At 42.8% G+C, this 21478-nt stretch overlaps 1 protein-coding gene across 4 annotated transcripts in view; it reads right to left on the minus strand.

Moving 5' to 3' along the window:
* Window positions 1-4977: 4977 nt before the first annotated feature.
* Window positions 4978-21478, minus strand: part of PAXIP1 (PAX interacting protein 1) — a 70915-nt gene continuing 54414 nt past the window's right edge. For 3 of the 4 annotated variants that reach the window (XM_062192907.1, XM_062192906.1, XM_062192908.1), the window contains 7 exons: window positions 21259-21361; window positions 17728-17896; window positions 10021-10121; window positions 8160-8294; window positions 7995-8070; window positions 7834-7898; window positions 4978-5439 (listed from right to left, as the gene is read on the minus strand). In XM_062192907.1, the coding sequence (XP_062048891.1) occupies window positions 5428-5439; window positions 7834-7898; window positions 7995-8070; window positions 8160-8294; window positions 10021-10121; window positions 17728-17896; window positions 21259-21361 (661 nt within the window). In that variant the 3' untranslated portion in view covers window positions 4978-5427. Of the gene's footprint in view, window positions 5440-7833; window positions 7899-7994; window positions 8071-8159; window positions 8295-10020; window positions 10122-17727; window positions 17897-21258; window positions 21362-21478 lie in introns of those variants that run through there. The other variant, XM_062192909.1, reaches the window with a different exon arrangement.

Here is a 21478-nt window from a genome sequence, read left to right on the forward strand (position 1 = left end):
AACTGATTTCTGTTGATTTTATTCCCTGCACCTTTGCTGAATTCATTTTTTCGTCCTAACAGTTTAGTTTATGGCATCTTTGGAGGCTCTCTACATATAAAATCATATAGCCTGCAAACTATCCATTGTTTTGTATTTCAATCATTACATTTCTAGAAGTTCCTTTTGATACACTTTCCAATCTGAGTAACTTCTTCTTTTTGTTCATATCTTCCAGTTTCAGAAAAGATTGCCATTTTTATGATCTGTCATTAATTCAATGTGTGAGGCCCTTCCTGATCACAATGCCTGACTGCCTTCCTCACCACCTTCTCTGGGGAACAGAGTGAGTCCTTTGAAGAGGATTTGCAATCGTCTCCGCCAGGCACCTGAGGGCACTTTTGGTGTGTTTCTCCAGACCATCCAGGTATGGTGAGCTGGTGCCACAGCACTAAGGCTGGAGCCTGAGTACGATGCCCAGTTTGAGGTTTCTTTGTCATACTTGTATTGAGGGTATAGCCCTTTAGGGTTCCAGTGTTAAGAGAAGGAGGGTCTCCTACCAAGTTCTTCACTTTGGACAGGCCGTGAGCTTTTCCCCTCTTCATGGTAAGGCTGTGAAAACAAACCCAAGTTCAGCTGTGTAGAAAAATATTCTCAAGGTACTGGCCTCAGTGTTCAGCTGGTCCCTGAGTTCCTACCCACACTATTCTTGGCCTGTTCCTGTCTTGTTAGCTCATGGGTTTGTTACTTTGTATCCACTTACCCATGTTCAGCAGTTCCCATTCTCAGGAGGGGTCACCGTGGGACCTTGAAGTCTTGTAACATCAAGGTCTCTTGTCTCTCATCTCCAGCCATTCCTTTGGTACCTTTCACTGTCCCCTGAAAAGCAGCCCTCGAGCCTGTCCTTGGCCATACACTGCGTGATTACGGGGTGGAATGCCGCTGCACCAGCTCCGTGATGGCTGCAGTCAGCTTACATGCCTTACCCAAATTCCAGCCTTGATTTCACCTTCAATTTCTCTCAGGGCACTTTTACAAAACTCCTTGTTCATATCAGTATCACTATTCTCTGTTCCCCAAATGTATCCTTCTCAGTTAAACCATAGTGATGTTCTGCCTCCAGTTCTTAGGGGATTCTAACATCTCACTTATTATCTGTCGTCTCTGTCTTCTTAACACCGTTAAGGAATAGCTTTAATCACACTCCCTCTCCAGACTTCTTTTGCCTATCATTTTAGTCAACATATTTTGAGCAAATGTCTACCCATCACTAATCCTACTAGAATTTGGGGGTATTTTACCAGTTTTATATTGCCACTGTAACAAATTGCCATCAATTTCGAAGCTTAAGTTAAAACAGGTAAAATCCAGTTTCACAGTTCTGTAGGTCAGAAGTCTGCTAAGTTCTCATCAGACTGACATCAAGGTGTCAGGCGCACCTTCTCTCCCGCAGACCCTGCAGAGAATCCTTTCCCTGCTCACTCTTGCTGCTGGCGGAATCCATTCCTCATTTGTTGGACTAAGTGCCCCATTTTCCTGCTGGCGGGACCTGAGGGCTGCCCTCTGTTCTCAGAAATGCTGAGGCACTCCTTGGCTTCTTTCCTCCTTCCCCATCTTCACAGTCAGCAGGCCAAGTTCTTCTGCCCTCCTCTTCCACTTTCAAGGACTCATATGATCGGCCTGTGCTTATCTACCCACTTCAAGGTCCTTATCTTAATCAGGTCTACAAAGTCCCCTTTGCCACTAAGGTAACACAGGAGTCACAGGTTCTAGGGAGTAGGAGCTGGAAATCTTGGAGGGTGGGGTCGGCTCACCACAGATGAAGGTGAAGAGGGTCTGTCTGAGGCTTCACCAATGCAGGGGGAGGGGGCACGTGACGGTGTATCTGAGAATGCTAGGGGCGTGAAGAGGACACAAGATTGCTTGGGAAGACAGGACACGCTGTGCAAGGACTAAATGGGCAGGACAGCTGGCCAAGCAGGAAACGGGGGTTGTGCCAATGCAAGGCACTAGCACATGGACTGAGAGGGCTGGAGGGCTGCGAAGGGTTTGGCAAGTTCAGACGGCAGCGAGTAATTCTGCATGACTAATAGGAATGAGGGCGGTGGGATGCGGATGTCACGAGAAATTAGGGAAGATTCGGAACACCACAACTGGGGTTCCCTTATTCCGTTGGGCAGGAATGTGACAAGCAGAGTCTTACTCCAGGGCAACCTGAAAAGGGAGATGAGCGGCAAGGAGACACAATAAAGCCCTTGCGGAAGTTGGCGAGGGGAAATGAACATGACACTGGGGGCGGACAGCCATCGGTAGGTCTGCAGCAGGATAAATGAGTGGGGGCAGGGACAAAGGAAACTGAGGAGCCGACGGCTGTGTCTCCCACAGCCCCTAAGCAGATGCCTCACTGCTGGCGACTGGACAGTCTGAAGACTGAGTGAGTGAATGGTGGAGGAGGAAGGCACTGTTTGAACTGAGATCCATCTTAGGAGACAGCCAGACTTCCTACAGATTTAGAACTTAATCATTCATCGTTCAGTTCAACAAAAATAATTTGGGAGAGCTTTATGGGGAACTGAGTAGCACCCTAGGTTTAAAAAGCTGAGGATATGATTACCTCCCATTTAACTTAGCTCTTTTCTATGACAAAATATTTAAACAAAATAAAGAGCTTGGGCAGCTACTACTTTTGAAACATTTTTTTCTTCAATGACCATTAAATATTTCCAGGATTAATACATATGTTGTTTAACTGTTCCTAATGAGACTGCAAATTCCTAGAGCTAGGATACTCATTAGTTCTCCCAAATTTCCTCTAGATAACAAGCATTTATGCACATTAAAAATACACCTTTTGTGATCTATCAGTTGGAAGAGATTTTAATTATGCCACACAAATAAACAATCTTAGAATGACCTGGTTGGAATATTTACATCTTCATCATTAGCATTCACATTTCCTGCCATCCTTATTTGCCCAAGTGTTACACAATTTGGGGCAAATAAACGAGATGGCATGGTTACAGATAGCTGTTTATTTTCTTCAAACATCATCAGCTACACCTGGTCATGGAGTGCTACAAATATGCCTAGAACAAGCAGGAAACTGAGTTTTTAATTTTAACTAACACTAATTTTAATTTAAAAACTGGCCCGAGTTCAGTTACTGTAAAACACTTAGTTAGCTATGTTTTGAATTACTTGGGTATGTAAATTTACTTTTTCAACTCTAAATGGCATGAAATCTAAATACAGATCAAATATCTGCAATTAGTCAATCAGAATAGAGATTTAAGTATAAAATATACACTGGATTGAAGACTTGTCACCCAAAAAAAGACTAATGGTTTCTCAATAACTTTATTAACTTTATTCATTACTTCAGTAGACAGAATACATTGGCTATATTAGTTAGATAAAAATAACTAAGTTACAACTTTTAAAAATACTTTTATTGTGGTTACTTTTTAAATTGTGTATGTAGCCTGCATTATATCTCTATATGGATTCTGTAGGAATTAATGAGGCTGTCTTGCTTATATTCACTTGAAATTTTTGTGTTCTTGTATGTTCATATGTAACTCCCTCTTAGCCACCAAATCAATGCCTAACAGCTGTGCAAGCCAGTTGGCTTTAGACAGCTCCTGGAGTTTTTAAAGATTATTTCTTGGCAGCTTTTGAAAAAAACACTAATTGAAAGGTTAATCAAATCAGTCATAGTTGTATTTTGGTTAAATAAACACCCTGTCTTCACTAAAGATTAAACAGATGCATTACACTCTACCCAGAAGGCTCATTTATTCTGTAATTATCTTCACTTTTCTTCAAGGTTCTAAGAGTAGGACAGTATCTTGAATACTTTGCAAATCAAAACTGCATGTCAATTTACGAAACTCTTCTGCACTTCCAGGATTCTACAGAATCTACAATATCTCACAGCAACAGTAAGTCTAGAGATACATCAAGGGAAATGTTCACGTGTGTAGATGAGTATCGGTAAGCTTGCTTAGGAGACATATTTTGAGGCACAAAATTTGTTAAAAAATACCGGCAAGTGCTAGCATGTGGTACGTTTGAAACAACTGCTGTTAGGACACACAGACCAACAGATGGTTATTTCTGGGAAACAATAAACACATAAACCAGTCGTGTTTGATAAGACCTAAAGATACCCCACATGGTAATCAGTTCACTGAAATCACCTCAGAAGGTCAAAGCTTAGACAGGAAATGATAATGCTGATGATATTGATCATTACTTCAGTAACAGGAAATCGAATTACCTTTCCATTTGTAGAAGTAACTCCACAGGGTCCTGTCCTGTCAGAGTTGGGAGCAATATCTAAAGGAATGATGTCTGGAATGGATAACTAAGATTAAAGTCCCGAAGAAACACTGAGAATTCTTATAAATGGAATTTATTCTGTTAACATTTTTTAATACAAATGCTCCATCTAAACTATGTTCAAACTTGAATCATAGAGACGGTTGTGCAACTAAAGAGGACTCTCAACTGAACAAAAGAGTATTTCTAGGAAGATATTTTTGGAATTGTGGAAGCTACTTGAGTGTTTCAGAAACATAACTGAGAACTGTGTAGCAATGGCAGGATCCGGCAGCAGGATCTTGACTATAGTAACTACTGCTCCAATAGTACTCAGTAGACTCTCCAGTGATTTCATTATACCCACAAGCCAACAGGAAGTATACTGCAGTAACATCTGGAACAGAGGAACAGAAGCAAATGGACACGGATTTTTGTGGCATCTCCAGTTCTGATTGGTGGTGTGCTTTGGTGACTGCTAAATATTTTGAATGTACCTCAGCCTGGGTATTTACTATCATATTGCTGAAAAATGGCTGCCTCCTAACAAATTATTTCTTGAGGAGAAAACTTGCTAGAAAATATTGTGCCTTGAAGTTACTTAAAATGTGATCCGATTTGATACAAATATTAGTTGTGCAAAAAATATGGAATAACAAAGGATCACTCAATTCTAAGTAAAGTTCAAAAGTACATTTATTTAAAAGGTGGGCAAGATATCAGTATAAAAGAAAAGAGTATAAGAAATAAAAATAATCAAAGTACAAAACATTTCAGATCTTTAACATCCATAATTTAGAGATAGCAAGGTCTTTATTTACACCATTTTATTTGTAGTTGAAGTTCCGCACAGTTTTGTGAAAACATTTAAAAACCTGGCAAATGAATCGTAAAACCTAGTGTGGGCTCTCAAAGTCATATAATACAAAACATAATTTATGTTTCCTCAGAATAAAATTGCACATCTTAATAAGATGCAGTATATTTATTATATTTGTTTTCCTGCTTTAAAATCTTGTTCCCTAAGAAAGCAGCTGGAAAACAAGTGTCTGAAGGAAGCCCTGGCGCTGGGCCCAGGCTGCAGCCGGCCCTGTGCTCCAAACTCCACGCTCACAGCAGCTGAAGCTATCAGTTAAATTTATATGTGGGCTTGTTGAGGAAAATGACTTGTAAGCACAAGGCAAAAAAGTGAAGTTAAATAAATGGTAACCAGTCTCATACTATTTAAAAGAATGCTATAGCTTTTTTTCCCCTCCCCTCTTAAACCAGTCTTGCTACACATCCAAATCTCAGAGGACTCTCAATCCTGACACAAAGGTTCACTCAGGCTAAGCATGTCAGTGTGCGGGTGGTACTGGGCATTCAAGTTACCCAGGCAATGTCATGGTGGCCAAGGCTAACAAGCCCTACAGTAGATGGAGTCTGCATTCAACTAACATGCAGAAGGTAGCACCCCGACACAGTGACATCCCCAAGGTCCCCATCACAAATGACTGCTTCCTACCTGCACCTTCAAGAACACCTGCCAACTCCAGAAATTCTAAACCATTCACTTTGGGCAAAATTCAGTCTACATATGCGACAAAAGGCCCGAGATTGGACTCATAAATCACCCATGTACATTTAAACCAATTCTCCCTGCTGAGAGCAAATAACATGTAGAATAGACTTTCACAAATATAAACACGAATGACAGAAAAAAAATCTGGAAAAGATGTGAAGAGTGCATATTGTATAAAAAAAAAACAAATTTATCTGGAAACAGCTAGCAGGTCTTTTATCATTTTTATCAGTAATTTCTGCACTAATTTCCTAACAGATGGAGACAGAGAATACACCAAGCTCTAGTATCACTGATAAAGGGATTTCTGCACCATCCATCATTCCAACTAAGTAAGCTATTTATTGCTAAACATGATATTTGCTTCTAAGGAGTGACTTTCTCTAGGTCTTTTGTCTAATATAATCATGGGCTTTTTGTGGTCAGGAGAAAATGTCTGATAAACCTAATTATCTGGATGGGTTAGGCAGATAAGAAAGAACCCTGACTATTCACTTGTGTGCACTCTCACCCAAGACACAAACTTCCCTCCTGTACAGAAGGGTCCCACTAAGGATGTCAGAGGGTGCAGATGCCGCTGCACTCGGGGTGAACAGACTGCTGCTGGTGGGAGGGCCCGTGCTTCAGCCTCATGGCACCAGTCCAAGGGAGAACGCCTAAGAAACATCCCCTGGGAGCAGGTCCTATTAGTGAGAAATAGGGTGAAACTCAATTTTTCACAAAGATTTTTAAGGCACATTGTCCTTCACTGATGAGCTGTTCAAACATTAAAATAGTACTTCAGAGAATTCTAATAAGGGGGATTACAAGCTTTATTTTTCTCCTGAATTTCTTAAAGAAAGCCCAATTTTGTCAAAATTTACTGCTCTGAAGATTTACCTTGGCATTTTACCTACTAACAACACAAATTACTCATCTTGATGCTTCCAATATCCTGTGCTTTCATTTACCAATCAAAGTACCTGAATGCAGAGACTGTATCAATCAAAATTCTAGTTTGAAAACTGCAAATTAAAAATGAGCTGATGCGGGACTAGCAGGTAGACTAACAGTTGAGGTGCCTGTGTCCGCTATCAGAGTAGGCGGGGTCAACGCCTGGCATCACTCCTGTTGCCAGCTTCCTGATAATGCAGACCCTGGGAGGCAGCAGTAACAGCGCAAGTACTTGGGTTCATGCCGCCTACATGGGAAGCCTGGATTGTGCTCTCTCCCAGCTTGTAGGCATTTGGCAAATGAACCAGTGGATTAAAGTTCATTCTGTCAGTAAAATAAATATTTTTCTAAAAAATCTAGATTAATAAAAGAGAGAGGGAATGGTGTTGTGGCGTTACAGGTTAAGCTACCACCTGCAATAGAGGCATTCCGCATGGGAGCCAGTTTGTGTCCTGGCTGTTCCACTGCAGATCCAACTCCCTGCTAATGGCTCAGGAAAAGGAGCAGATGGCGAATCAAGTGGTTGGGCCACTGCCACCCATGTGGAGACCTGGAAGAAGCTCCAGGCTTTGGCTAGGCCCAACTCCAGCCATTGTGGTCATTTAGGGAGTGAACCAGCAGTTGGAAAATCTGTCTCTCCCTCTTTCTCTGTGACTCTTTCAAATAAATAAATAGACCTTAAAAAAAAAAATAAAATAAAAATAAAGACCCAGCTATAGCACTTCACAATTCAGTTAAATGTTTTAAAAAATGAGCTGATAAGAAATGTACTTATTATTGCAATTATTTCTGTTGAATACGTAAAATACCTACACTAGTTAGAACATATCATTTCTAATGTCACCTACCAGAAGTGAACTCAGTTAAGAGAATGTCTTACTTGAAATTAAATAAGATATATTGAAAAGAAAGAAGTATTAACCACATAAATCATAATAGCAAAAAAAGGAAAAATGGCTTATAAAACACAGTAAATATGTTGCTATCAATATTGCAAATCCATTTTCAACCCATCCATATTTTATTCCCTTTCAAAAAGGATATGATTCATAGTCCAGCGTTTGTGTGAGCACTCCAGTCAAAACAAACTCTGCATTATGAACATCTGAATGGAATGGAGACAACACATTTGAAATAAGTCAACGCACTGCCGTGAGGGTATACATATATTCTAACATATAGCAAAAGTAACAAATCATACCTATTCCTCTGGCAAAATATTCTCGACATAAATGAAGGTCATTTTCACAGGATATCAAAATTATTTCTGACAAGCTCTAAGGAAAAAAATGAATTTATCAGCCAATGAACAATGAAACACATATAGGGCGCTGCTGGATCCCAGAGCTGATTTTACTCTACCCACCTTATTCTGCTTATGTTCCATGAGCTTCCGGAAAGATGGCTGTTTAGACAACACTTTTCCTCCTGCACATTCCACAATTGCTTTCATAGTGGAAAGACTTGGGCAGATTCCAGGTGTGATATAAAAATATTTTGCCTAATAAGTTGAAAATACATGTACCGTATTTTTAAAATGAATTTTTAAACCACAAAATTGTTCATAGATTCTACCCTGAGATTTCTGACAAAATGTCTAATTTCATGAAATTTATCAAGATAATATTGCCTCCATCCCACTAGTACTCAATCTCAAATGGATGTAAATTTGGAAGTGGTTTAAGCACTTTCACATGTTATGTATGACCTACGATGATTAAAAATAACCTAAAAGAAATGGAGTGCTTTGTGCATAAGCAAGACTGTATTAACACACATTTCCCACTACGTCTGTAAAATCCTAACTCGGCATTACATTTCACTATGCTCATCTGCCAGGGAGCACACTGATGCAGCCTGGTTCCTGGCCTGTGCTCCTTTTTTACAATTTTCTCTATATTATTTGGATTCAAAACAGACTGGGAAGTAATACTGATGCTAAAGATTTATCTAACAAGCTAGCTCTCGAGTAAGCCACAAAACATTATTTTGTTTTAAACTATTGATAGGAAAAAAGAAAATGTACCTTAACTCAGTATTGCTAATCACTTCTATTCTAAATCAGCTCTTTAAGAAGCTAAAGGAACAGATAATCTTTACTATCTTTATTGATTTACTTAGTTTTTGATGTAAAAAAAAAAAAAAAATTCCCAGATGTTCCAAGTATCTTATCTAACACCTAACAAATATTGTAAAAATATTTAGTTCTGGATTTTTTTTTTTTTTTGACAGGCAGAGTGGACAGTGAGAGAGAGACAGAGAGAAAGGTCTTCCTTTTGCCGTTGGTTCACCCTCCAATGGCCGCCGCAGTAGCGCGCTGCGGCCGGCGCACCGTGCTGATCCGATGGCAGGAGCCAGGTGCTTATCCTGGTCTCCCATGGGGTGCAGAGCCCATGCTCTTGGGCCATCCTCCACTGCACTCCCTGGCCACAGCAGAGAGCTGGCCTGGAAGAGGGGCAACCGGGACAGGATCGGTGCCCCGACCGGGACTAGAACCCGGTGTGCTGGCGCCGCAAGGCGGAGGATTAGCCTAGTGAGCCGCGGCGCCGGCCTAGTTCTGGATTATTTATGCACACATCCACTTAATATGTTTCCAAATACCTTTCCAACTGAATACAAATGTATTCAGAATTGTACTAAATAATCAATTACTCCAAAGAGTTGTTAAAAGCAGAAAACTAACTTAAATATCTCTTACCAAAGATACTCTTCGAATGCCTTACCTCTAAGAGAACTACTTATTTCATTTTCATGACAATTTTTAAAATTACGGTAAAGAAAAGCTCTCTGGAGGTATGCCGTGCTCCCCTATGGGGGCAAGGAGGACAAACCGTGAGATGGGAATCTCTGGTGGGCCCAGCTCCTCTGGAGGTGCCCTTTCCACCCAGTAACCTGCCACCTGCGAGTCATCATCCGTCACATCTACCTAAACTGATTTCTCTTTTTCTTTAGTCTTCAGAGGTGTCCGCTGCAGCACTTAGGTGGCCTCTAGGACATTCACGTCCTATATCCACAGTGCCTGGGTTCAGCTCTCCTTCTAATGCATACCCTAGGAGGCAGCAAGTGATGGGCTCAAGTGGTTGGGTCTCTGCCACCCATGAGATCCTGGCTGGCTGCAGCCTGGCTCAGACCTGGTTATTGCTGGCATCTGTGGCGCAAACTAGCGGTTAGAACATCTCTGTCTCTCTCCATCTCCTGAATAAGTAAAAATAAAACTGTACATATACCTTAAAGAGTGGAGAAACATGTGCTCGTTTTAAGGATTCTTCCAAACTGAAAGAGAAAAGTACTTCAGCCTCAGCATCTCGAAGAATGTAGTTCTGCTCATCTGGAAAACAGAAGCACATCCTCTGAAAGATGCTGACACACACAGTACGGCAGGTGCAACGTTCGCTCAGAATGCTCCCCCTTATCCAGGTGGTCCATATTATCTGTGGCTATCTACCTGTAAAACCTCGAGGTATTTACACTTCACCACTATGCCTCATTTACTTCTCTGTGAAAATGGCCAGACCAAAACAAAACAAAAAACAGAAAAATATTCTTTCTCCTAAAACAGTGTTAGGTATTTAACTTTGTGGGAGTCATAAACTTTTTTGAAAAAAATTTACTGAAAGCTGGGTCCTTCTCCAGAGCTGCACCACCCTTCTCCACCCACCAACTATAATCCCACTGTTTCAGGGAATTTACAAACTCTCCTCACTCACAGCACCCAGGTTATCAATGCTAGGTCTGGAATGACAAGCTTGGAATTAGCATCACATCCAAGTGCACACATGCAGGGACTTAAAAAAGCAGCAAAAATGAAATGAAAACAAGCAAATTTAAACCTATGCATAGTTTTTTCATAACATGCATTTTCCATGACCTTTTTGAAGACCTGCCCCCATATAACAACCAACTCCTCAGTGACTTGAGGGATATCAGAGTCAATTAGCTGATAATCAATTAAGTAAATCTACCAAAATTTATATGTGTCAAAAGTACATTCTTTGAAATAACACAAAAAGTGTATAGCAGTTTCTCAGAATTTTTAACTGACTGGTCTTCAATTTTCTTAGCAATGTTTTAAGAAATGTCTGATTTGGGGCCAGCACTTTGGTGTAGTAGGTAAAGCCAGCATCCCATATGGGTACCAGTTCAAGTTCCAGCAGCTCCACTTCCAATCCAGCTCTCTGCTATGGCCTGGGAAAGCAGTATAAGATGGCCCAAGTCCTTGGGCCCCTGCACCCACATGGGAGACCTGGAAGGAGCTCCTGGCTCCAGCTGCAGCAGCCCCAGCTGTTGAGGCCATTTGGGGAGTGAACCAGCAGATGGAAGACTTCACTGCCTCTGACTCTCTGTAACTCTGCTTCAAATAAATAAATAAATAAATCTTAAAAAAAAAAAAAAAAGTTATACTAGGGGCCCAGCGCAGTGGCACAGCAGGTTAAACCCCAGCAGTCCTGGCTGCTCTACTTCCAATTCAGTTCTCTGTTAATATGCCTGGGAAAGTGGCAGAGGATAGCCCAAGTCTTTGGAACCCTGCACCCATGTGGGGGACCTGGAAGAAGCTCCTGGCTCCCGGTTTCAGATCAGCTCAGTTCCAGCCATTGTGGCCACTTGGGGAGTGAACCACTGGATGGAAGATATCTCTCTGTCTCCCTCCTCTGTAACTCTTTCAAATAAATAAAATAAATCTTAAAAAATAAATAAAATTTTAAAAAGAATGTCATACTACTGTAGTTTTCATGATCTGTAATTATTTTAAAATTTACTGTACATGGGTGAAATGGTCATTTTTCCATTCAATTATTGTTTAAATACATTGTCTATAATCTCACTAAACTAGGGTCTTTTTGCTTGTAAAACGTCTTATTTGGTGAACCATTAAGCCCTTTTAGTATAATGTAAATTTAAAATGTGCTATCTCAAAAACTTTTAAAAAAGAAAGAAAGGGAGAAGGAAAGAGACTGGGAGGGAACAAGGGAAAATCATTCTATTCTTAGAACTGTATCTATGGGGGCCAGCACTGTGGCATAATAGGTTAAGCCTCTGCCTGCAGTGCTGGCATCCCATGAGTGCCGGTTCAAATCCCTGCTGCTCCACTTCCTATCCAGCTCCCCACTGATGGCCTGGGAAACCAGCGGAATATGGTCCAAGTGCTTGGGCTCCTATACTCGAATGGGAGACCCAGAAGTTCCTGGTTCCTGGCTTCAGATCAGCCCAGCTCCAGCTGCTGCGGCCATCTGGGGAATGAACCAGTGGACAAAAGATCTCTGTCTGTAATTCTGCCTCTCAAATACATAAATAAATCTTTAAAAAAAGAAAATTGTATCTACAAACTACGTTGAAGCTGTTTAAACCTAATTAAAATAATAAAAATGAGAAGACAAGCCAGAATGAGACAAAATATTTACAAAAGACACATCTAATGAAGTACTTGTATCAAAAATACACAAAGAACTCTAAAACAAGAAAGAAAACTATTTGAAAATAGCAAAAGATCTGGATGCCTCAACAACAGACAGATGCTAAACATCAAATATCATCAGGGAAATGCAAATAAAAACAAGGAGGGGCCGGAGCTGTGGCATAGTGGGCCAAGCCTCTGTCTGCAATGTCAGCATCCCATATGGGTGCTGGTTCTAGTCCCGGCTGCTCTTCTTCCAATACAGCTCTATGCTATCGCCTAGGAAAGCAGGAGAAGACGGCTCAAGTCCTTAGGCCTCTGTACCCACATGGGAGACCCAGAATAAACTCCTGGCTCCTCGTTTCAGATTCATGCAGTTCCAACCATTTTGGCCATTTGGGGAGTGAACCAGCGGATGGAGGACCTTTGTCTCTCCCTCTCACTGCCTGTAACTCTACCTCTCAAATAAATGAATAAATCTAAAGGAAAAAAAAGAAAGAAAGAAAGAAAGAAAGAAAAAAAACAACTGAGATACCACTGCACACCTATTAGAATGGCCAAAGTCCAGAACACCAAATGCCCATGAGGATGTAGAGCAAACTAACTCTCATTTGTTTGCTGGAGGAAATGTAAAATGGTATACCTACTTCGGGAGACAATTTGACAGTTCCTTAGAAAACCAAACATACTCTTACCATACAATCCAGCACCCATGCTCCTGAAGTTGAAAACTTAAGTTCACAAAACACCTATATGTGATGTTTATGATACCTCTGTGAGGAAAACAACTCAGATGCCCTTCAGTAGGTGAACAGATAAATAAACCATGATATGTTCAGAAAATGGAACACTACTCATTGCTATAAAGAACTGAGTTATCAAGTCATGAAGATATGGAGTCCTTTTTTTTTTTTTTTTTAATTATTTTATTTATTTGAAAGGCAGAGTTACAGAGAGAGGTAGAGCCAGAGAGAGAGAGAGAGGTGTTCCCTCCACTGGTTCACTCCCCCATTACTTCAGATCAGCTCAGCTGATCCGAAGCCAGGAGCCAGGAGCTTCTTCCGGGTTTCTTCTTCATGCAGGTGCAGGCGTGCAGGAGCCCAAGACTTGGGCCATCTTCTACTGCTTTCCTAGGCCACAGCAGAGAGCTAGATCGAAAGTGGATAGCCAGAACTCAAACTGGCGCCCACATGAGATGCTGGCACTGCAGGCCGGGGCTTTAACTCACTGCACCACAGCACTGGCCCCGACATTGAGTCTTAAATGCATACATACTATATGACAGTACTTTAAAAGTTCATGGGAAATGGAATTAAAAGAACAGCTGATTTCGGTGCTGGTGATGTAGAACAATGGGTTATGCTGTGACACCAGCATCCCATTCCAGAGCCACAGTTCAAGCCCCAGCTGCTTCATGTCCAATCCAGCTCCCTGCTAATGTGCCAGGGAAGGCAGCAGAAGATGGCCCAAGTGCTTAGGGCCCCTGTGACACATGTGGGAGACCCAGATACAGTTCTGGGCTCTTACCCTTCAGCCAGGACCAGCCTATCCATTGTAGCCATTTATGGAGTAAACCAGCAATGGAAATTCTCTCTCTTTCTCTGTCATTCTGCCTCTCAAATAAAGAAATAATGGTGGATATGTCATTATATATTTGTCAAAATCCAGTGAACACAGAACACCAAAAATGAACTCAAATGTAAACTACAGACATTGAGTGATTATAACCCAAATGTCTTTGTAGGTTTGTTAATTATAACAAATGTACTTCTCTGGTATGGGAAGTTGGGAGTTACAAGGAGATATTCAACATTCCCTGTACTTTCTGCTCTCAATTTTGCTGTGAACCTCAAACTATCCTGAAAACAATCTATTAAAAAAAAGAATTATGGAGCCAGTGTTATGATGCAGGGTCACTGTTCAAATCCCAGTTGCTCTGCTTCCAATCCAGCTCCTTGCTAAAGCGCCTGAGAAAGCAATGGGAGATGGCCCAAGTATGTGGACCCCTGTGACCCATGTGGGAGACCCAGATGGAGTTCCTGACTCCTGGCTTCCACCTGGCCCGCTGTTGACTGTCGTGCCCATTTGGGGAGTGAACCAACAGATAGAAGATCTATCACTCTTTCTCTATGTTTCTCTGCCTTTCAAGTAATACAATGAATCTTAAATAAATAAATCAATAAAAGAAAATTCTCTTAGAAAATCCTGAAACTTGTAGGATAAACTATGAAACGTGCTTTCTGAATATTAAATATTTATAACTAAACCACTTTATTCCCTCAGAGATCAACACAGCAAACATTTATTAGCAATGCTATAAAAAATGAAAGCCAGTCAACCAAAATTTCCCATGAAATATGTACCAGAAACTTTATGAACACATAAAAGAATCAGATTTTTCACAAGCTTATAACCCTGGAGTATTAAGTAAATTGCTCATTCACTAAATTAGACTTTAGGCAAACTGGTTTTCAATAAATTGGCATGCTTCTTGTCAGCAAAGGAAAAAGAAAGGCATAGTCAAAAACCGTAAAGAACCGCAGTTGGTGCCCCCAAAGGCAACAGAGCCAACAGCAGTGAACACTGCCGGCCCGTCTCTCCCAGTGCCCACGCCCTGATATGTTTTACTCCCACGCAGAACCTAAACTATTACACTCTACTTTCAATTAAAGAACAGAGTACCTCATTCTAAATTTTATAAATCTTGCATTATATAAAGTCAGGAGCTAAATGTATTTGTAGTAATTATAATTTTTTTCTTCCATCTTCATTGTTAACTCTTATACTTCATTAATGTCTTTTATTTAAAAACAAAAATTGTTAATATTTCAACCAACAAAAAGTTACTACTTGACCCTCACTCTTCAATCCTGTATTTGTGAATTTGCCTACTTTTCTTTTTTTTCCTCTTTTTATTTTTTAGACAGGCAGAGTGGACAGTGAGAGAGAGAGACAGAGAGAAAGGTCTTCCTTTTGCCGTTGGTTCACCCTCCAATGGCCGCCGCTGCCGGCGTGCTGCGGCCGGCGTACCGCGCTGATCCGATGGCAGGAGCCAGGTGCTTATCCTGGTCTCCCATAGGGTGCAGGACCCAAGCACCTGGGCCATCCTCCACTGCACTCCCTGGCCACAGCAGAGAGCTGGCCTGGAAGAGGGGCAACCGGGACGGAATCCGGTGCCCGACCGGGACTAGAACCCGATGTGCCGGCACCGCAAGATGGAGGATTAGCCTATTGAGCCGCGGCGCCAGCCTGCCTACTCTTCTAAAATTTATTTGTAAATCCAAAATCAGTATTTGTGGCACTTCTGTGGTCATTCAGACATACAGAGTGGAGAAACACCTTGAGTCACCCAGCTGAGGTCAACCAAGACAGTACCCTGTTCTTTTTTTTTTTTGACAGGCAGAGTGGACAGTGAGAGAGAGACAGAGAGAAAGGTCTTCCTTTTGCCGTTGGTTCACCCTCCAATGGCCGCCGCGGTAGCGCGCTGCGGCCGGCGCACCGCGCTGTTCCGATGGCAGGAGCCAGGTGCTTCTCCTGGTCTCCCATGGGGTGCAGGGCCCAAGCACTTGGGCCATCCTCCACTGCACTCCCTGGCCACAGCAGAGAGCTGGCCTGGAAGAGGGGCAACCGGGACAGGATCGGTGCCCTGACCGGGACTAGAACCCGGTGTGCCGGCGCCGCAAGGCGGAGGATTAGCCTGTTGAGCCACGGCGCCGGCTTTTTTTTTTTTTTTTTTTTGTACCCTGTTCTTTTAGCTCTCACTGCAAATAAGTGCCCTCTTCATGGTGTATTTAATTTGTTTATTTTTTGTAGGTGATTTTGCTGATTAAAATACCCCTCAAGTGCAAGAAGGCCATGATGGGACTTATGGAGAGAATATGTATGTGGGATTAGCATCTTCTAGGGATGGTGCTGTTAGCCTGGAGTCCAGTGTCAATAAATTAACAGCGTACATTTCAAAAGGTATCTTTAAAAAGCAAAACACATAAAAGGTTACATATTGACTGACTGATGAAAATAATCCGAGGCGCTGAGAACCCCAGCTGTACCTTCTCCTGGAACCACAGTCTATCTGGTATTCACTAATTCAGCGTTGGCAGTGGCTTACAGGACACAACTACTGTGAATAGCAAGAAGTAACCAAATACTGCAATTGAGGATTCAGTTACTTTTCTTTACATTTAGGATTTATTCTTTCCTCTGTTTTATTGCCTTGGATAAAGAAACATTGAATTTTAAGTTTGGGTCTAATTTTGCTATAAGCAACAATATTTATGTATTTATTTTTTTGAAAGGCAGAGTTACAGAGAGGCAGAAGCAGAGATGGAGAGGGAGAGAGGTCTTCCGTCCGCTGGTTCACTCCCTAAATGGTCACAATGGCCGGAGCTGAGCCAATCCAATACCAGAAGACAGGAGCTTCTAGGAGTTGGGCTATCTTCTACTGCTTTCCCAGGCCATAGCGGAGAGCTGGATTGGAAGAGGAGCAGCCAGGACTCGAACAGGTGCCCATATGGGATGCTGGCACTGCAGGTGGTGGCTTTACTCGCTATACCACAGTGCAGGCCACTGTAAGCAGCAATCTTAACTGTCTTTATTCTTCTGGATCTTAACTTCCCATCTATAAAAATAGACTATATACTATAAGAACTTTAAAATATACTTTGTACTTAGGTATTTATACTAAAAACTGAATTATGCTTCAATACCAGAGGTCAAGAAAACAACATGGATCTGAAATCTTTTAATTTAACTAACAAGATTGACTTAACGGCGACCTGAACCTGCCTAGTGAGCAATGCAGTTAGTTTCGCCAGTGAGAAGCATGCAGGGCTGGCTGGGCCCAGTAGTGCCTCTGCTGGCCTTGCTCTTGTTCTCAAGCAGCTGCATCATTCTGCTGCGGGTCAGGGAGCAAGGTGTGTAGAGCACAGCAATCCAGGGCAACCACTGGCAGAAAAACCTGAGCATGTGTGTGCTCTGAGTGAGGTGCTGGGAACCGTAGCACTGCTACATGACAGGGGTAGCAAGGGCCAGTATGGCTGAGGCATGAAGACCAAATGCAAAATAAAAGTGAGAACACAGTGGAGCTCAGGATGCTCATCCTGAGGCCAGGTGCCTCTGCTCCCGGGTCTACCTATTTGAGGATTGAAAATGCACTTCCTGGCAGGGGCTGGCACTTTGTGGTGCAGTAGGTTAAGATGCCACTTGCAACACCAGCATTCCAGTTTGAGTCCCGGCTGCTCCACTTCTGATCCAGCTCCCTGCCGATGCACCTGGGAAAGCAGTAGAAGATGGCCCAAGTGCTTGAGCCCCTGCACCCACGTGGGAGACCCAGAGAAAGCTCCTAGCTCCTGGCTTTGGATCAGCCCAGCTCCGCCTGTTGTGGCCATTTGGGGAGTGAACCAGGGGATACAAGACCTTTCTCTCTCTCTTTCTTGATCTCTCTCTCTCCCTCTTGCTGTAACTTTGCCTCTCAAATAAATAAAATCTTTAAACAAATGCAACAAAACAAAAGAAAAACCCAGGTGCTAGAGCTGCTCCTTACCAATGAATTTCTGGCACTTGAAGCACTCTTCTAGCCACTCCGGTGTCACGATGTGCTTCACTACAGAGATGGCCGTCAGGAACTTCACGGTGCGTGTCACTTTGCTGGCAATAAGATGTGTGCACGTCTGTGCAGACTCGACGACTTCACCACCAAGTATGTAGAGCTTCTAAAGTCACAAACACAGAGCAGCTAATGAAAAGCCTAAAAATCTACAGAGTCCCATCGGCAGAGTAAAATGCAGGCAAAGACCCATCCGAAGACAAGATTTATGAGCACACTTCTCAGGCACAGAAAACAGCATGACGTGTAAAATAAAAATAAAAATGCAGGAGGAAAGGAAACAGCAGAATTACAATCTATGCTTCTGTTATTAACTCCAGGAAAATTAAGGTTAAAATACTGATTTCTCAGGGCCAGCACTGTGGCAAAGTGGGTAAAGCCGCCATCTGCAGTGCCAGTATCCCATATGGGCGCTGGTTTCACTTCTGCTCCAGCTCTCTGCTATGGCCCGGGATAGTAGTAGAAGATGGCCCAAGTCCTTGGGCCCCTGAACCCTGTGGGAGACCCGGAAGAAGCTCCTGGCTCCTGGCTGCAGATCGGCTCAGCTCCAGCCGTTGTGGACAATTAGGGAATGAACCAGCGGATGGATGATCTCTCTCTCTCTCTCTCTCTCTTTCACTCTCTGCCTTTCCTTCTCTCTCTGCACCTCTGACTTTCAAATAAATAAATAAATCTTTTAAAAAAATTGACTATACATTCAACATAGGTAACACATCTCCATGAATAAATAAGATAACCCTAGAATAACACCACTCATTTCACAACAGTACATATACCCAGAATTTCTAAGCTGATACTGCTCTCACCAGGCACATTACCACACTATTCCTGTTTTTAAAGAATAATGGCATAAAAAATAACCTCTTAATAATTATACTTATATTTTAAAGATATAAAAATTAAATTGTACTAAATTTATAGCAGTAATATTTATAATGGTTTCTTTTCCTTTAAAAAAAAAAAAAAGTTAGGAGTGGGGCCAGCATTGTAGAGCAGTGGGTCAGTCACCATCTGCAATGTCAGCACTGCATCCTGGTGCCAGTTTTGAGTACTGGTTGCTCCGCTTCCAATCCAGCTCCCTGATAATGTGCCTGGGAAAGCAGTGGAAGATGGCGCAATTTCTTGGAGCTGCTGTACTCATGTAGAAGACCTGGATAGAGTTCCAGGCTCTTGGCTTTAGCCTGGCCCACGACCAGCCATTACAGTCATTTGGGGAGTGAGCCAGCAAATGGAAGATCAATCTCTCTCTCTCTCTTCCCCTCTTCCCCCTACAACTCAACCTTTCAAATAAATAACTCTTAAAAACAAAAAAAGAAATGTTTGGAGTAAAATACATAAATCCAGTATAATACAGGTCAACTTAACACTCTTAACCATTTTTCCTGAGCCAAAAAAAAGCATTCAAAGTAAGCAAACAAAATCCCATCATCCCTTGGGATATTTTTCTTTTTTTTTTTTTTTTTGACAGGCAGAGTGGACAGTGAGAGAGAGACAGAGAAAGGTCTTCCTTTTGCCGTTGGTTCACCCTCCAATGGCCGCCACAGCTGGTGCATCGTGCTGATCCGAAGCCAGGAGCCAGGTGCTTCTCCTGGTCTCCCATGCGGGTGCAGGAGCGCAATCACTTGGGCCATCCTCCACTGCACTCCCGGGCCATAGCAGAGAGCTGGCCTGGAAGAGGGGCAACCGGGATAGAATCCGGCGCCCCAACCGGGACTAGAACCCAGTGTGTTGGTGCCGTAGGCGGAGGATTAGCCTATTGAGCCGCGGTGCTGGCCTATTTTCTTTTTTTTTTTTCCTAAAGATTTATTTATTATTTTGAAAGGCAGAGTTATACAGAGAGAGAAGGAGAGAGGTCTTCCATCTCCTGGTTCACACCCAAGAGGGCCCCAAAGACCAGAGAAGGCAGGAGCCAGGAGCTTCTTCCAGGTCTCCCACATGGGTGCAGGAGCCCAAGGACTTGGGCCATTCTCTACTGCTTTCCCAGGCCATAGCAGAGAGCTGGATCGGAAGTGGGGCAGCCAGGCACTGCAGGTGGCAGCTTTACCCACTACACCACAGTGCTGGCCCTAGGATGTTATTTCAAGAAGTAAATGTAAAATTCTGGGGGCTGACATTATGGTGCAGGGAGGTAAGCCACTACCTGTGGCACCAGCATCCTAGATGAGTGTCAATTCGATCCTAACTGCTCCACTTCTAATCCAGCTACCTGCAAATGCACCTAGGAAAGCAGGTAGAGATGGCCCAAGTACTTGGACCCCTGCCACCCAAGTGGGAGACCTGGATGGAGTTCCAGACTCCTGGCTTTAGCCTGGCTCAGCCCTAGCCATTGCAATGATTTGGGGAGTGAACCAGTGAATGGAAAAATCTCTTTCTCTCTGTCGTTCTGCCTTTCAAATAAATAAAATCTTGTCTTTATGAAAATGACATTAGAGGCCGGTGCCGCGACTCACTAGGCTAATCCTCCGCCTTGCGGCGCCGGCACACCGGGTTCTAGTCCCGGTCGGGGCAGCGATCCTGTCCCGGTTGCCCCTCTTCCAGGCCAGCTCTCTGCTGTGGCCAGGGAGTGCAGTGGAGGATGGCCCAAGTCCTTGGGCCCTGCACCCCATGGGAGACCAGGAGAAGCCCCTGGCTCCTGCCATCGGATCAGCGCGGTGCGCCGGCTGCAGCGCGCTACCGCGGCGGCCATTGGAGGGTGAACCAACGGCAAAAGGAAGACCTTTCTCTTTGTCTCTCTCTCACTGTCCACTCTGCCTGTCAAAAAAAAAAAAAAAAAGAAAATGACATTAGAGGCCAGCGCCGTGGCTCATTTGACTAATCCTCCGCCTGAAGCGCCGGCACCCTGGGTTCTAGTCCCGATTGCTCCTCTTCCAGTCCAGCTCTCTGCTGTGGCCTGGGAGGGCAGTGGAGGAAGGCCCAAGTGCTTGGGCCCTGTACCCTCATGGGAGACTGGGAGGAAGCACCTGGCTCCTGGCTTCAGATCAGTGCAGCGCTGGTCGCGGCGGCCATTAGGGGAGTGAACCAACGGAGGGAAGACCTTTCTCTCTGTCTGTCTCTCACTGTCTATAACTCTCTCTCTCTGTCTCTCTCTCTTACTGTCTAACTCTGCCTGTCAAAAAATAAAATAAAAATTAAAAAAATTAAAAAACAAAAAAAAAGAAAATGACATTAGAGTAGTCTTGCAAATGTTCACTTGACTAAAAATGGTCCTTGGCCTATGCATTTGAACCACACTTCTGTATTAATAAAAAAGCAAGTATCTAAATATGAAGTGATAACACAGAACGTGGCAGGAAATCATTAACAATTTGGTAACTAGTTATTACAAAAACTGTAAGTACTTTATATGTACTATACAAACTGTTATGATATTCCTGAGTAAATGTTACTCAATAAACTTCTAGCCTGAAGTAATATACACAGAAGGGGATACTGCTAAAAATCCTTATACAAAGCAGAATGAAATTTCACCTTAATATATTGTTGAACTTGGACAGGCTCAAATCCCGTGAACAGCACAAAAGGGGTCAATTCTGGCGTTAACTTTTTAGTGGGAGGTGGTATATCTTCAATTCTATAAAATAAATAAACAAAACAGTGATGACCTTATTATTTACTCAAACAAAATGTTCCTACGGGGGAGGCACTGTGTGCAGTGCTGAAGCTGCTGTCTGGCATGCCTGGGGTCAAG

The sequence above is a fragment of the Lepus europaeus genome, chromosome 5 (assembly GCF_033115175.1).
Source record: "Lepus europaeus isolate LE1 chromosome 5, mLepTim1.pri, whole genome shotgun sequence".
NCBI classification, from domain to species: Eukaryota; Metazoa; Chordata; class Mammalia; order Lagomorpha; family Leporidae; genus Lepus; species Lepus europaeus.